Consider the following 13,584-nt stretch of genomic DNA (forward strand, 5'->3'; position numbering starts at 1 on the left):
GAGCAGTGTTTAGATGGAGGCTTATCTCCATTATCCCCTGTATTTTCTATTTTTTATGTCTCAGTATTTCAGCTACCCAGTATTCCAGCCCCGTTGCCGAGTGCAACCTCCAACCTCCGGGAACCCTTCCTGATTTCCCAGTAAAATAATCTGATCTTGGAATGCAAAGCTTTTCAATTAAAAGAAGCAGACTTTAAATTTTGCTTGACTTTGAAGGATTTTCTCGTTTGAAATTTAATATTTCCCCCTTTTCATCTGTTATGTTCTTTTTATAAAATCCTGCGGGGGTTTGATTGAATAGCTGACTGGAAAAGATGGACTGTTTCAGATTCCGACCATATGCCAGTGTCTGCAATATTCACGATGTTTTTGGCCTCCACCAGCCTACGAATTATTCTGGGCATAAGGTCTCTGCCTCACAAATAGGTTGTTACTGTTGTAGGTCGGACATAATTCCATGAATAATGGAATAAAATTGGTAATTTGTTTCCAACGCTCTGCAGGAATGCCGCCAGATTGTTTTGATATATGTGGCCATTAAAAGATTTGAAACAAAGCTAATGTATCAACCCCGCTGCACCGAGGTACACTCTATGGTAATCTCATGGACACCTCGCAGCAAATGAAACGAGCTGGCCGCCGGCGACGGGTTAGAGACCTGCTCAAGAGGGATGACTTGGTTCAGTGAACGCGCAGACAGCAAAACATCCACACAGCAACTGGTGAGCAATCCGGCGATGCTGCAGTTAAAGTTCTCACATCTAACTGCAGTAGATTATTGCATTGGGTTTAATGGACATAAAGTTCAGTAAATCATTCTGCCAATTTTGCCATTACATCCCAGGTTCATAACGAGTCTGCAGAAAAAAGGACGTGTGGAAGAGCTGCCTCTCTCCTCCTCCTCGTTTCCATCCCACGCTCCCTGAGAACATTGTAATTAAAAGGCTGCGGGAGGCTTTAGAGCTCAGCCTGAATTTGCGCGGCAATTGACAGAAGCGTGAAATGACTTATTGCCAAAAACACTGCATGAACATTCCAGCTATTAGCGAATAATCATGTGCCACTGGAAATGGATCTCATTGCAGAGCCGGAGTCCGGCCCCGAGGTTTTATCCTGTTATACCCTGCCACCAGAATAAAATGAGGGATGTCATTAATTAGTATTTTAATATCAGGGAGATCGATATGCAATTTACAGAAATGTTACTGATGTCATAGGCCACTGAAGCGGTTTGTTTTTTTCGCAGTGCCGCCAGAGAGATAAGATCATTTGTCTTTCTTTCTCAACTTGTCAATGATGATTATCACCACTGACGATTCTGTCTTTATCTGGGACGCATTTCACAGGGAACAAAATATGTATCTTTCCCATCTGAGGGATCAGCAGCTGAAGGACATGCCATTCGCCTGTCTGCTTAAAGCTGCTCTAATCAACATTGTTATAATCATAATAACGTAGCAAACAACTACATAGTCCCAATGAAATGGGAAAGAGGTCGTTCAGAGTGACAAACATGCACGGATCCATCACCCAGCTCCGCCGCTGCCCTCAAATGTACAGAGCTTTTTTTAATCTTCAGTTGCAGCTTTATTGTTTGGTTCAGTCTCAACGCTCTCATTAGCTTTGTCTCCAGCAGCAGCAAATCCTCTGATAACCCCCCACCCCCCCCCCCTCTGCATGCTGAGCGCCTGCCACCAAAAGGCAGACAAGCAGTTAGAAACTAGCTGGTGAACTTATTGGAGCATTTAGAAACAGATGTACAGATACATTTATCTCAGAATTGGTTAGAAACCTTAAAAGAGTTAGAATTAGGGTTAAAACGTAAGTAGGGCACTATAACACCTACCTGGTTTGGTCTGAACCTTCAGACTTTCTAGGTTGGTCTGAATCAAAATATTATGGTCTGGATGTCCAAAATGTATTCTGACCACAACAGGTTGTCTTAGTCCTGATCAAAACATTTTCCTTTTGGAGAGTTCAGACCTTGGAACCAATTGCAGGAATTGACTCAATCAATTGCAGGAATTGACTCGACCTTCTTGAAACTAATTTACTAATATAACGAGGATGTTCATTGGCAGGGCTCGGCTTCTGAAGTTGATGATGCTGGTGGTAATAGCATAACAATTTTACAGTAGCAACCAGATAAACAAACGTGTCAATATCAGACGCACGCCCATCTACAAACCAACCAATTTCAAGTGCAGGTAGACACAAAGTCTTAAGTGCGCTCCCTAAATCACAATGTTGAAACCAAAACTAACCGGATCCCGTGTAAACAATTTAACATAGACATCAACGACCTTGGCTCAGACAATGGCCCCAGTCATCAAAAAGACACAAACACATTTCCAATAGAATTTTAATGTTGTTGTTTATCTGCCAGTTGTCTGCACGGCAAATTGTTTCCAACACATTAAACAAGTACAACATTATAAGGTAATAATACCTCAGAGTTTACTGCCTGTTGCACTGCTCCCAATTGTCCAAAAATCAATTACTGCAGCTTAGCCCATACCTCTGCTTATGCTAATTAATGGCAGAAAATATAAAACATTTAACAGTGCTCAATACTCCTTTACTCTATGTGAAACATTACGCCTGTGAGTCATTTAATGTGCAACTTCTATTTATTGTTCTGACTCATGTGACTTTATTGCAGTGTTCCTCCACAGCAGCACTGTGATTATCTGCAGTTTTCAAACTTCAGCAAACTCCATTAAGTTTAATGCCACTTTAAAAAAAAACTCCTCAAACAAACAAAATGTCCAGATAACTCAGACTCAGACTATTCATGCATTAAACATAACATGAGTGTGAAGGGACAGTATGAAATCAGCATTCCAATATTCCCTGCACTGCATGCATGCATATTACAAAGGTCCCCTCACAGTAAGCTATGAGTTTTCAGTTACAGGCCGTTACTATGCATGAAGCAGAGCGGCAGCTGGATTCAGTAGATGCCCCCTGGAGCCTATGGGGAATAGCTATAGTCCCAACATTTCTATCCTATTTGAGGAGATGAGAGAACTGAAAGAGGCTGCTTCATTTTTCTGATCCTTTCTAGGAGGGTGGATTTATAGAGGCTCACACAACTGTGAAGAAATTTGTCCACATGTGTTCCTGTATGTGTTAGGAATGTGTAGGGGATGAAGAGGCTGAGTTCATGATGGTGCATCCTGATTTCAGCAGCATCTGTTCTCCTGGGATCTCATTATTCACTCTTCAAGCAATGTACATCATAACAAACAGGAAGTGGTCACACGTTCAGACATGTGTGTCGGCGAACGTGTGAATGCTACGTTATGTGAAAATGATATAAGAGACATAAAAGAGACAAGGAGAATAAAACAGGAAAAGGAAATGAAGAATAGATGAGACGATTGGGAGATTTTTCAGAAGTGAGGGGGCAGGAGCTGGGAAGGTGGAGTTAACGTTTTTGGTTGGTTGGCTCGGGCCCAAGCTGCTGATTGGTCTCCAGGTGACAGCCAGTGTCGGGGGCCCTTGGCCAGACTGTCATTTCCTCGCACCCCACCCCTCTCCGTTTTGCTCTGTTACTCCCCCCCGTGCTTTTTAAGCTCTCAGTTGTGCCAACTAATCTCTCACCTTCTTCCCTCTCCATTGATTCAACTCTCTCAGTCATTCCCTGCCGCTGTCGTCCTCATCATCATTATGCTCCTCCGCCCTTATTCTGCCCCTTCGGTGGAGACGGTTGGAGTTGCTGCCGCTCTCCTCTTCTACCCTCCAACTCTGCCACTGCCATTCGCCCACTGCTGGGAAACCAACTGTCCTCTACCAAGCACTGTCCATCTTACACCTCCCATTTAGTATGCAAGAGGCCATAATTGCTTATGTGAAGGGATTTAGTTTGGGTTTGCGTGCAATCGTGTGTGTTTGTGTGTGTGTGTGTGTGTGTGTGTGTGTCTGTGTGTGTTTGAATCTCAATGTGCAGCGATGCTACGGTGTCTGTGCCCTCAGAGCCCACAAATGCACCACATTAGTTTCCTTCAGACATGGCCCAGGGATATTTCTGGTGACCTTGTGTCTTCAGTGCATACGCGGCGATGTGCATGTGTTGCTCAATTATAGGGATTTCATTTTCCTGCGTGTGGGGGTGCGCATGATGCACTCTGCAGTTTATGTTTGTGCCAGCGCATGCAGACGTGCGGGCAGCCTTGAGGGGCACGCTTAATGAAAGGCTCGTTTGCACAGTCCTGCCTCTAATGATCTATTAAAGTACACTTACCCAGTAATTATATGGCCAGTCCCAAAAGGCTTGTAGAAGACTCCACAAGGGAGAGCTAAAGATCGAAGCAGACTATGGAAGAGCCAATGGATTTAATGTAATTTATGGGAATCAATAATATTACGAAGATGACCTTTGCTTTGAGTTTATAATGAAATAAAATACTTGAAGGAAATGAGATTTTTCTTCTTACATAGCAGCGTGGTTGGGGAACATGTAATCCCTCTCCTACTCACTGTACTCCGTGTTCCAAAGCTGCGATTAGATCCACCGTCACAGTATGACCAATTATTCAAATCTCTATGTTTGAAAGTAAAAAAAAAAATCAAGAGAGCCAGACGATCAGTTTAACTGAGTAATGTTTTTCAAATTCATTAGAAGAGTGACAAAAAGAACAGACAGCCTCTCCTCTAACAAGACCAATTAGAGCATTAGCCTCGTCATTAACAGAAGTTCTGCGGCAGCGTGCAGCCCCTCGGATTTCAGAGCCTGGCTTTCTCATCAGTGTTCTCATTAAACATGTTTTACAGTTCCTCTTCTGCCTCGAATCATGATGAGATCTGTCTCAGAACTGCTCGCTTTGCAGTATCTCTCGGCAGCGAAACACATTTTTTAATCAGCTCTATCTTTGGTGGTGTTTGTTTTGTGATTTAAAAAAAAAACTGTTCAGGATTTATTTTTGTTAAATTGAGTGCAAGTGTAAAACTCATCTGCAGACTTAGGCACACATACTGGTGGTGCAATGCAATCCAATCTGAAATCACTATCGGAGCCGGATGAATAACAATCCAGGCACGATGGAGAATTCACTCGCATATTGTGACAGTGTGGGTGTGAGTTTAAACAGCGGGAGGACGTATCGCTAACATGGCTCAACATTGGGATTCCTGTTCTCTCAGGTTGAACTTGGCCCAGAATGAAATAGGTGGGGTTTACATAGATATTAATATCAGCAATGATCAGTTAGATCCTGTCACCGTCTTTGAAGCCAGCAGACTTTTCTTCTATTGGATGAGGGGGAGAATCAAGTCCTTGTTCTTGTAAAAGTGATTTCACATTCCCGGAGAAGTCTCTAAGGTCAGATAGACGAGGTTATATCACAAAAAAGTGCACAGAGCTTCTAGATACATCACAGGTATTATTCCTGTAGAGTATGTAGTGCTGCTCAGGACAGATTTCATTCATATATCTCATTCATATCCCAGTCTATAACCTTCCCTCCCTAACTCTCATATATGCCTTTTTGTGATGTCCTAGTTCTCACCTTTCATCCTTTTTCCTCTCGTACCTGGAATAAATATTTGAGCTCCTTGTTTTTCAAATGCAGTCGCGCCTGCTGCACGTCATCGTAACTAAACATTTGGGGTTTCAGGTTCCTTGGGAGGTTGGCGTCGGGGAATAATAAGCCTCCCACTCAAAGTAAATATGCTTTCTCCTGCCCCGCTTTGCTCTGAGTCTCTATCAGCGCAGTCACCCGCAGTGGAGAGACTCACGCCTCGTCCCCTCCTGGTCTGAGAGCTTTTTCTACCCACCTGCTTATCAGTTATTTAATTCAGTGACCTATCCACTCTTTTTGTATGAGTGTCCATTATCCGATCTGCCTCCCTTCTCATCCATTTTCCCCTCGCAGATGAAAAAGACCATTTTTCCGGCTTTGATTTAGCTGTTTTTCATTTTTCGGGGTTGCGACGTCGCCGTGCGCCTGTAGACTTAGTAAGCTTTGATATCTCCAGGAGCCAGTTAAGATTTGGATTCAACTGACGAGTTTTGTGGTTTGTTTGTTTTTGCTTTTAAAAAAATAAGATTTTGACTTAATCCTCGAGGCCGGTACCACACAGGATGTAGGGTTGGCACGAGGTCTGAAGGAGGGGAGCAATTTGCAGCTTTGATCATTGCTTTTCAATGAAAGACAATCGTTAATAGTTTCGTTTCTTCGTATTTACACCCACGTCTGAGGCTTTGCTAAATTGATTGTCCACGGTAAGTCGTCCCAGTTTCTCCTGCCAACTCTTTTCTTCACACGCCAGACCTTTTTGGATTTTCTACTGGGGCCTCACCTCTGCTGCTCACCGGCCCCTCCAACCCCGTCTTATCTTCAGAGTCCCTGGCCCTGGTAACAGACAGATACGTGGACTGGGCTTGGTCTGGCTGTCATAAGCTAGATGGCACAACGGGCTGCCAGGCGAAGGCTGCCACCTGAGGGGAGAGGGACTGGGTTCTGACACCTCCATTAACCTTCAGGAGACGTCTATCCCCCGTCACACCCTTGCCTCCTTTCTCCTCTGCTCGTCCTCATCTCTATCTCCACCTGTCCCCTGTCTGAAGTTCCCCAGGTGGAGAAAACTCGATTATCCCCGGAGTAAAAAAGACCCAAATAACTAAAACCAGTATTTACCTCCTGGAGCATTTCAACATGCCATATTTTTCTATATCACTTTGTCAATTATCTGTCTCAGTGTCCTAATTTTTTCACCATTTTCCATCCATCTCTAATTAGCCCCTTAGCTTCCACTGTTCACACAATGACCCGTATGTCAGGAAATGCACAAGGCCAGTGCAAAATACTTGATTTGGTCCAGTGGTGCATGGCTAAAAGGAGAGAATGAACAAATTGTTGCAGCTTTCTCCATCAAGCGGAATAATGGGAGTTAATGAAACCTGAGTGAGATGGATGTTAATGTGTTTGATTAACACTTGCCCTTTTTACCACGACAATAATTCAATCTAACATTTGAGGTCATTTAAGGCAGATTACGGTTGATCACAGCTGAAAATGACACCTCCCATCTAAATAAACTGCATTCACCCAGTAATCTTCTTCTCCCTGTTTGCCTGTCCTTCTCTCTCCTTCTGCCCCACAGGAGTTCTCTCTACTACGGCTGGATGATGTGGCGGATCAACGAGTCAACATAGTCGGTTTTTCAGTCTTCAACCAAACTCATCCCTTCTTCCAGGATTTTGTGCTAAGCCTCAACCGCTCCTGGCAGGAGAACTGTGACCATGCACCCTTCGCTGGCACCCCAGTTAGTGCAAACAACACACACACACACACACACACACACACACACACACACAGACACACAGACATCATCTCACACACACACTCTTGGAAGACGAAGCTTACCCGTGTAAGAATAATGGAGGAACCCTCTTTATTTCCTCACAAGGTCCAGACAGGGCCTGCCTGAGGATTACTCTGCCAGTTTACTGCTGTATCCTAAACTCACCGACTGAGACATCGAAGTCACTTAGACACAAAACGCCCGTGAAATACACAAGGATGACGTTTATCCAGTTAACTGCGGTAATTGCAGGTGTTGCTGTAGGCGGTTGTTGTTTCCCGGAAAGCTCATTATCAACGTTTGCCACCCTCCTTATTACATTTATAATGGCATCTTCCTCGTTAAGCTCGCTTCAGATGGAATGCAGAGCAAAGGAGTAGCTTATCCTCACAACAACCCCCCCCCCCCTTTAATCGCCCTCTGTTCTCATATAAAACAGTGTCAGCAGCTCAACGTGTAACTTGCTGCACTCTGCATATGTGAACGAGTCGATTCAGAACAGCCAACAAATCCCAAATCAAGTTACTGCTAATGTACGAGTGACTGAGAACTGTCGCAGGAGACGAGCTAGAGATAGTTCACTTAACTTACGCGCTGGCTCAGCAGTTTTTTATGTTCCAGCCCGCCATACCGGGTAGGAATATCAGGCCTCATACAAGAACCTTTTATATTCCCATCACAGCTCTCCTCACGGCTCTGTTACGAGATGGGCTTATCTGAGTTTTCTACGTCAAAGTCAGCAAATAAAATGTCGTAAATTACCCCTGTAAACCTGATGAGCGCCACCTATTTGTAAATGACTGCGTGTTTATGAGATGAAAATGTACAGATAGCCCATTAATCCCGTCTGAAGGCAGAGCACTCTCACCCGGCTGCCCCACCCACAAGTGTCACTCATATAAACGGCATCTGAGAGTAACAAGAGCTCCACCAGCTATTAGATTCAATCCCTGCACTCAGAGACCAATAAACGCAAGCTCATTGTATCGTGCCTTCAATGTTAATAGTGTTGTGGTGTTGTGTTTGTGTTTGTACACATAGAAAACAGTTGTTGGAAGTGTTGAGCGCCTGCATGAATATATACTGTACATACATATGAATCTCCAACTATATATTAATAAGGGTATTAGACATTTTTTCTATTATTATGCTTCTTGACTGTCGTCCAGATAAGACGCAGGTCCACACGTTTTGCATTTAAACAAGTGATTTGAGTGGCGAGTCCAGAGACTCAGAAACTCAGAAACACAAAAACATACATGGAGGCTGACTTCCCACTTCGTCAGCTGGTTGCACTTATTTGTGCGATGTTCTCATACTCGTACTGTTACTACAATTCCACAAATTTGCTCTCCTTTTATGTTCACAACATCCAAAGCTGATATTTAACATATTTTTGATATTTACGATGACATTAGAATCACACTACAGGATCATTGAGCCAGATAGTCTGTGCTGTCAGGCTTAAATTCTGCCATGCCAAACCCAATTGTTGAGAGGGAGGGATCAGCAGGCATTAAGACGTGATTAAATCGATGCAACCATCACCCCTCTGTGCCTCACACAAGCCGGGCAGTGCAACAGGTTAAGAATAGTTTGAACACAGCATGTAAAAAAACGAAGTGTTGCATTCTGTGCACAGCGGGTCACTCGGATACTTCTGAGCCTTCGGCAATTAGGACTTGTGACTAATTAGCTAATAAGTAGAGTGAATAAAAGGCTGATGACGCCAGAGCAAGGAAGTGATGAACTCAATTAGACATGCACATAGATAAAATGCTGTCTTTTCATTAACAGTAATTAGGTCTGGAGGAAATTTAACTTTGGCGCTCACGTATACAACAAACTCCTCTCTTTACATGTGCAGAGCTGTGGGATCGAATGCATTTGAAGATTAAGGCTCGAGGCAAACTAACAGTTCTTCTGAAAAACTGCGGGTTGTGACATTTAAAACGGAGAAGTTCACAGGAGAAGAAGGTTTTACTGGAGACAGATTATTCCGCCTTAATATATCTCGCCGCTCTGTGATGATATTGTGGAATTAACACCAGGTAACCACACACACACGGAGATGATCTTTATCTTCTACTGAGACTAAAATATCCGTAGCTGCAAAAGACGTGACTGTGTTAGTGTCAGAGAACATCAAACAAAACCACAAATGGAAGGATGTTAGGTGCAATATAATACTTTTTCTGTATAACAGGCTTGAAATAGTGAATTCAACTCATGATGCCAAGCAACTGGAGTGCAGCAGTGACAGAGGAGAGAGGAGAAGCTAATTTTCTTTTTTTGACAGGACAGAATAACATTTTGATATGTTAAAATGATATTTTGGATGTGTTGCTGTAATTGCATATTCTTTTGACCTGTCATTCTTAATTAGTGTCTTTTTTTTGTCATATTTTGTCCCTAATTTGCATACTAATTTTAACTTTGAAGATTTCTTTCTACAAGTGGAAATTCCTTTTTGGATATCTAACATTCACACATGAGTAGCTATTATAGAAATTGTGTCTGGAAAGTGTCATTCACACTAGTTAAAATACCAGGCCAACATATCAGTTATTACATTTTGACTACTTAGGAAATTAATTTAGATCAATAATTCATATTTTTATTTGGGAGAATTGAGTTGTATTCATCATTAAATAATTTGAGGCGCAAAATGCAATTATGTGTGAATTAGTTTTAGAAGAGGTCAATGGTAAAAGTAGACTAGTTTTAATTAAGTTATATGCAAATATATACAATGGAAATGTCAACTAGTAGGACATTATAGGAGAGGTAAGGTATAGGTGAAAGGGATCTATTGGCAGAAGTTGGATTTAAAATAACCCTAGTGATGTTGGGGGGGGGGGGTGTGAGGGGGGTATTCAGCTGCAATGTGAAACTTCACAACTAGAAGCATGTAGATCTTTATATGCAGTGTACACACCTGATGACAGTAACTACTCAAGAGGCTTCAGATCAAGAAAGACTATCAGAGGGATGGGCAGTACATTGACATTGCCCATTATAATGATTTAATAAATTGTTATTCAGTTTTGTGACAGTTTGACTTTGTTTTTATGCACCATGTGTTTATCCCCATATTTCAAACTAAACTTCATGGACTTGTGTTTGTAATGTCGTTGTAGGCAGTTTTTTTTTTTACCTTATCACACTTAATGTCCATTCCACTAATTATATTAACAAACTGAAGGTTGTAATACATCACAGTTCCAGAGTCTAATGTCCTATTGTAATAATCTTTAATCTCCAGAATTTACCAGGCGACAAAACTCCTCTCAGGCTTGTATCAATATACACCAAACAACAGAGCAATTTCATGCCTAGTTCCATTACACAGACCTCCAGCAGTGACTCTTTGACTCTTCCCTACTTTCTAATACGGGGCATCATGCATTTTAATCAAATGTACATAGCAGGATGCAGTGGTAGTGATGATGAGGCTGTTTGTACAGTGGAGATGAGAGGAGAAGCTGCCTCTCCCACTGTTTTCTGGCCCTTGCTGAGAGAGGCAGGCGGTAATTGGAATAGTCAGGGTGTGCCAGCTTCAGTGGGGATAAGAGTAGGAAGGACAGAGTCTCTCAGAGAGACAGACAGAGGGAGAGAGAGAGGGAGAGAGAGAGAGATGGTTTTCAACGCTGTCAGCAGATCAGAGTCTTTCTAATGATCTAATGGAATAATCTCAATACCACTCCAGGGATGGGTTAACCCCTCACTGACCGCTAACCACTGACACGTTACACTTGCAGTTTGGGTACTTTGTGTTTTTGCAGCGGAGTGTGTGTGTGTGTGTGTGCGTGCACAAATTCATAATGTATTCACCTCTACCTCTTCCTCTGCAGCTCTCCTCAGCGCTGCTCTTTGATGCGGTATACGCGGTGGTGGCAGCGGTCCAGGAGTTGAACCGCAGCCAGAACGTTGGCGCCACTCAGCTCTCCTGCAAGTCCTCCAAGATTTGGGAGCATGGTACCAGCCTCATGAATTACCTGCGGATGGTAAGATTGCCACTGCTGGATGTGCTGGAAACAAATGACAGTGCTGGCCTCTACAATCCTTAGAGGAATAGTCTGACATTTTGGAAAATGTGGCTATTTGCTATCTTGTGTTAGACGAGAACATGGATACTATTGTCAATGGCTGTACAGAAAATATGAGCCTGCAGCCATTTGGCTGTAAATTGTGTGTTTTGTTGAGCCTTGTTTATATATATAAACTGTGTGTTTTCAAATTAAATTTAATACAACTTTATCAGTTCCGGGAGGACAATTCTAAAATGGGAAATATGTGTGTATAGTTGAGCCCTTTCAAAAACCAAAATGTCTATCTATCAGTCTGTCTGTATGTCTGTATGTCTCTATCTATCTATCTATCTATCTATCTATCTATCTATCTATCTATCTATCTATCTATCTATCTATCTATCTATCTATCTATCTATCTATCTATCTTCATTTAGCAATAATCCTAGAAAGTGTATGTTTGCATGTCAATGGGTAAACATGGCTTCCATCGTAATGCACTTTGAGTCGTTGCTAAGACTGGTATAGTCCATTACTATTTATATGATTTTCATTAGTGAGTCTGAGAGGTGTTGGTAAGGGTAGTTTTGTACAGTTAGATGGATACAAATTCATAGATATCACCAAGAAAGTGTGAAAAATCAAAAACTTCAAATGTAGTTTGACGATTTGAGAGATCCTTGTGAAGAAACAGAGGAAATCAGCGACTTTTCTCACTTTCTTTTTCAACAGCAAGGAAATAGCATTAATTAGACGATGTCAGATAGCCAAACATTACTGCTTCACTTTCTACATGTTAATTGGTTGTTCCTGCGCCTAGATACTGTCCATGACAACAGATAATAATGTGTAGGCTGTGCTCTCATCTTCCATAAAGATATACTCCCCATCGACTAGGTCACTTTATCTTGACTCTTTATTACTGATCATATACTGAGAGACAATGGAGGAGGAGAGATAAAGATGAGCTGTCAGTGAAGGAAATGGCCTTTCCTATGACGAGGAAATAGCTGTGAATAATTGGGCAATCAAAATACTTGTGTGTGACGTATGTTCGTTATCAGATGGGACTAATGGCTCTCCTATTTTACAGTAAATTGAAAAAATAGCTGTGTGTTCATAATATTTTAGACACAAGGCAAGTAGTGATCCAGTCATGCTGATGTAGCCTCCAGTCATATCCATAATAGGGGCCGTGGGCTGAGAGGGAAGCAGGCGAGATTCTGTGGCAGCGTCTTTCAACTCGTTGCTGTCTCTGTGTTGGACAGGTAGAGTTGGAAGGTCTAACGGGCCACATTGAATTCAACAGCAAAGGCCAGCGGTCCAACTACTCCCTGAGGATCATGCAGAACAGCAAGGACGGCCTAAGGCAGGTAAAGTAACTCCCCGTCGTACAGACCCCGATGTAGGTGTTATCTATCTCAACACTCATCACACCACCATAGATTCGGGCAACATCAGCAAAGCTTAGCTGCCACATAAAGTTCATTTGATTGCTTCAAAAGAATTTACATATAAATAGTCTGGTATTTTTTGAAGTGGCCCACACAGATTCTTCGATTTTCTCTTTAGATAGACACTGGCCATGATAAAACTGTTATTGCCGAACACATATCTCTCCCACAACAGCACAGTTGTATTTGTGGCTGCGATGCAACGTAAACTGGAACCTGCAGGACAGGGCCTTGGGAATATTTGTCCACATTATCCCACGAGCAGAAATGTCAAGGTGTCAGAGGACAAATTTAAAAGTAGCAAATGATGAGGATTCTTTTAATCACTCCGGCTGCTAGATTTTGTCGGGTTGAAAATGGGCGGAACCGTGGTGGGTGGCATTTATGATGTCACAAAAACGCTCCAATAGGAATGATAACAGGTCAAACAAGTCATCCTGCCCAAACTGATGTTACAAAATGAACAGGAGAGTGGAGCCATCAGTCAAATGATTTGTCCACACCCACATTGTGATGACAGGAATTCTAAGCTGTCAGTCACCGAGTCCAGCCATCTGGTAGTTTTCTGTATAGAACTGTGTCCTAATTCAGGAGCCTCAAGATTCAGAGGCTGCATTTGATGACAGTGTTGTTGTTCTCTTGTCATGACGTTCCATATCGAGGGAAGGCAGTGAAGGATCCAGCATGTGAATCCCTACTAGTCCAACTCATCCCAGGATTCCATATGTGCATTATTGAACTAGCTATGCAGGTAGCTAAGCTAAAGTAAATGCAGTGGCTCAAAACAGCTA

General features: G+C 42.5%; 1 protein-coding gene across 1 annotated transcript in view; it reads left to right on the top strand.

The window, feature by feature from the left end:
• grik4 (glutamate receptor, ionotropic, kainate 4) overlaps positions 1-13,584 on the top strand; it is a 153,389-nt gene that overhangs the window by 87,534 nt on the left and 52,271 nt on the right. The window contains exons 7-9 of the mRNA XM_053423578.1: positions 7,108-7,269; positions 11,163-11,315; positions 12,608-12,717. Of these exons, the coding sequence (XP_053279553.1) occupies positions 7,108-7,269; positions 11,163-11,315; positions 12,608-12,717 (425 nt within the window). The remainder of the gene's footprint in view (positions 1-7,107; positions 7,270-11,162; positions 11,316-12,607; positions 12,718-13,584) is intronic.

Source organism: Pleuronectes platessa, chromosome 5 (assembly GCF_947347685.1).
Source record: "Pleuronectes platessa chromosome 5, fPlePla1.1, whole genome shotgun sequence".
NCBI classification, from domain to species: domain Eukaryota; kingdom Metazoa; phylum Chordata; class Actinopteri; order Pleuronectiformes; family Pleuronectidae; genus Pleuronectes; species Pleuronectes platessa.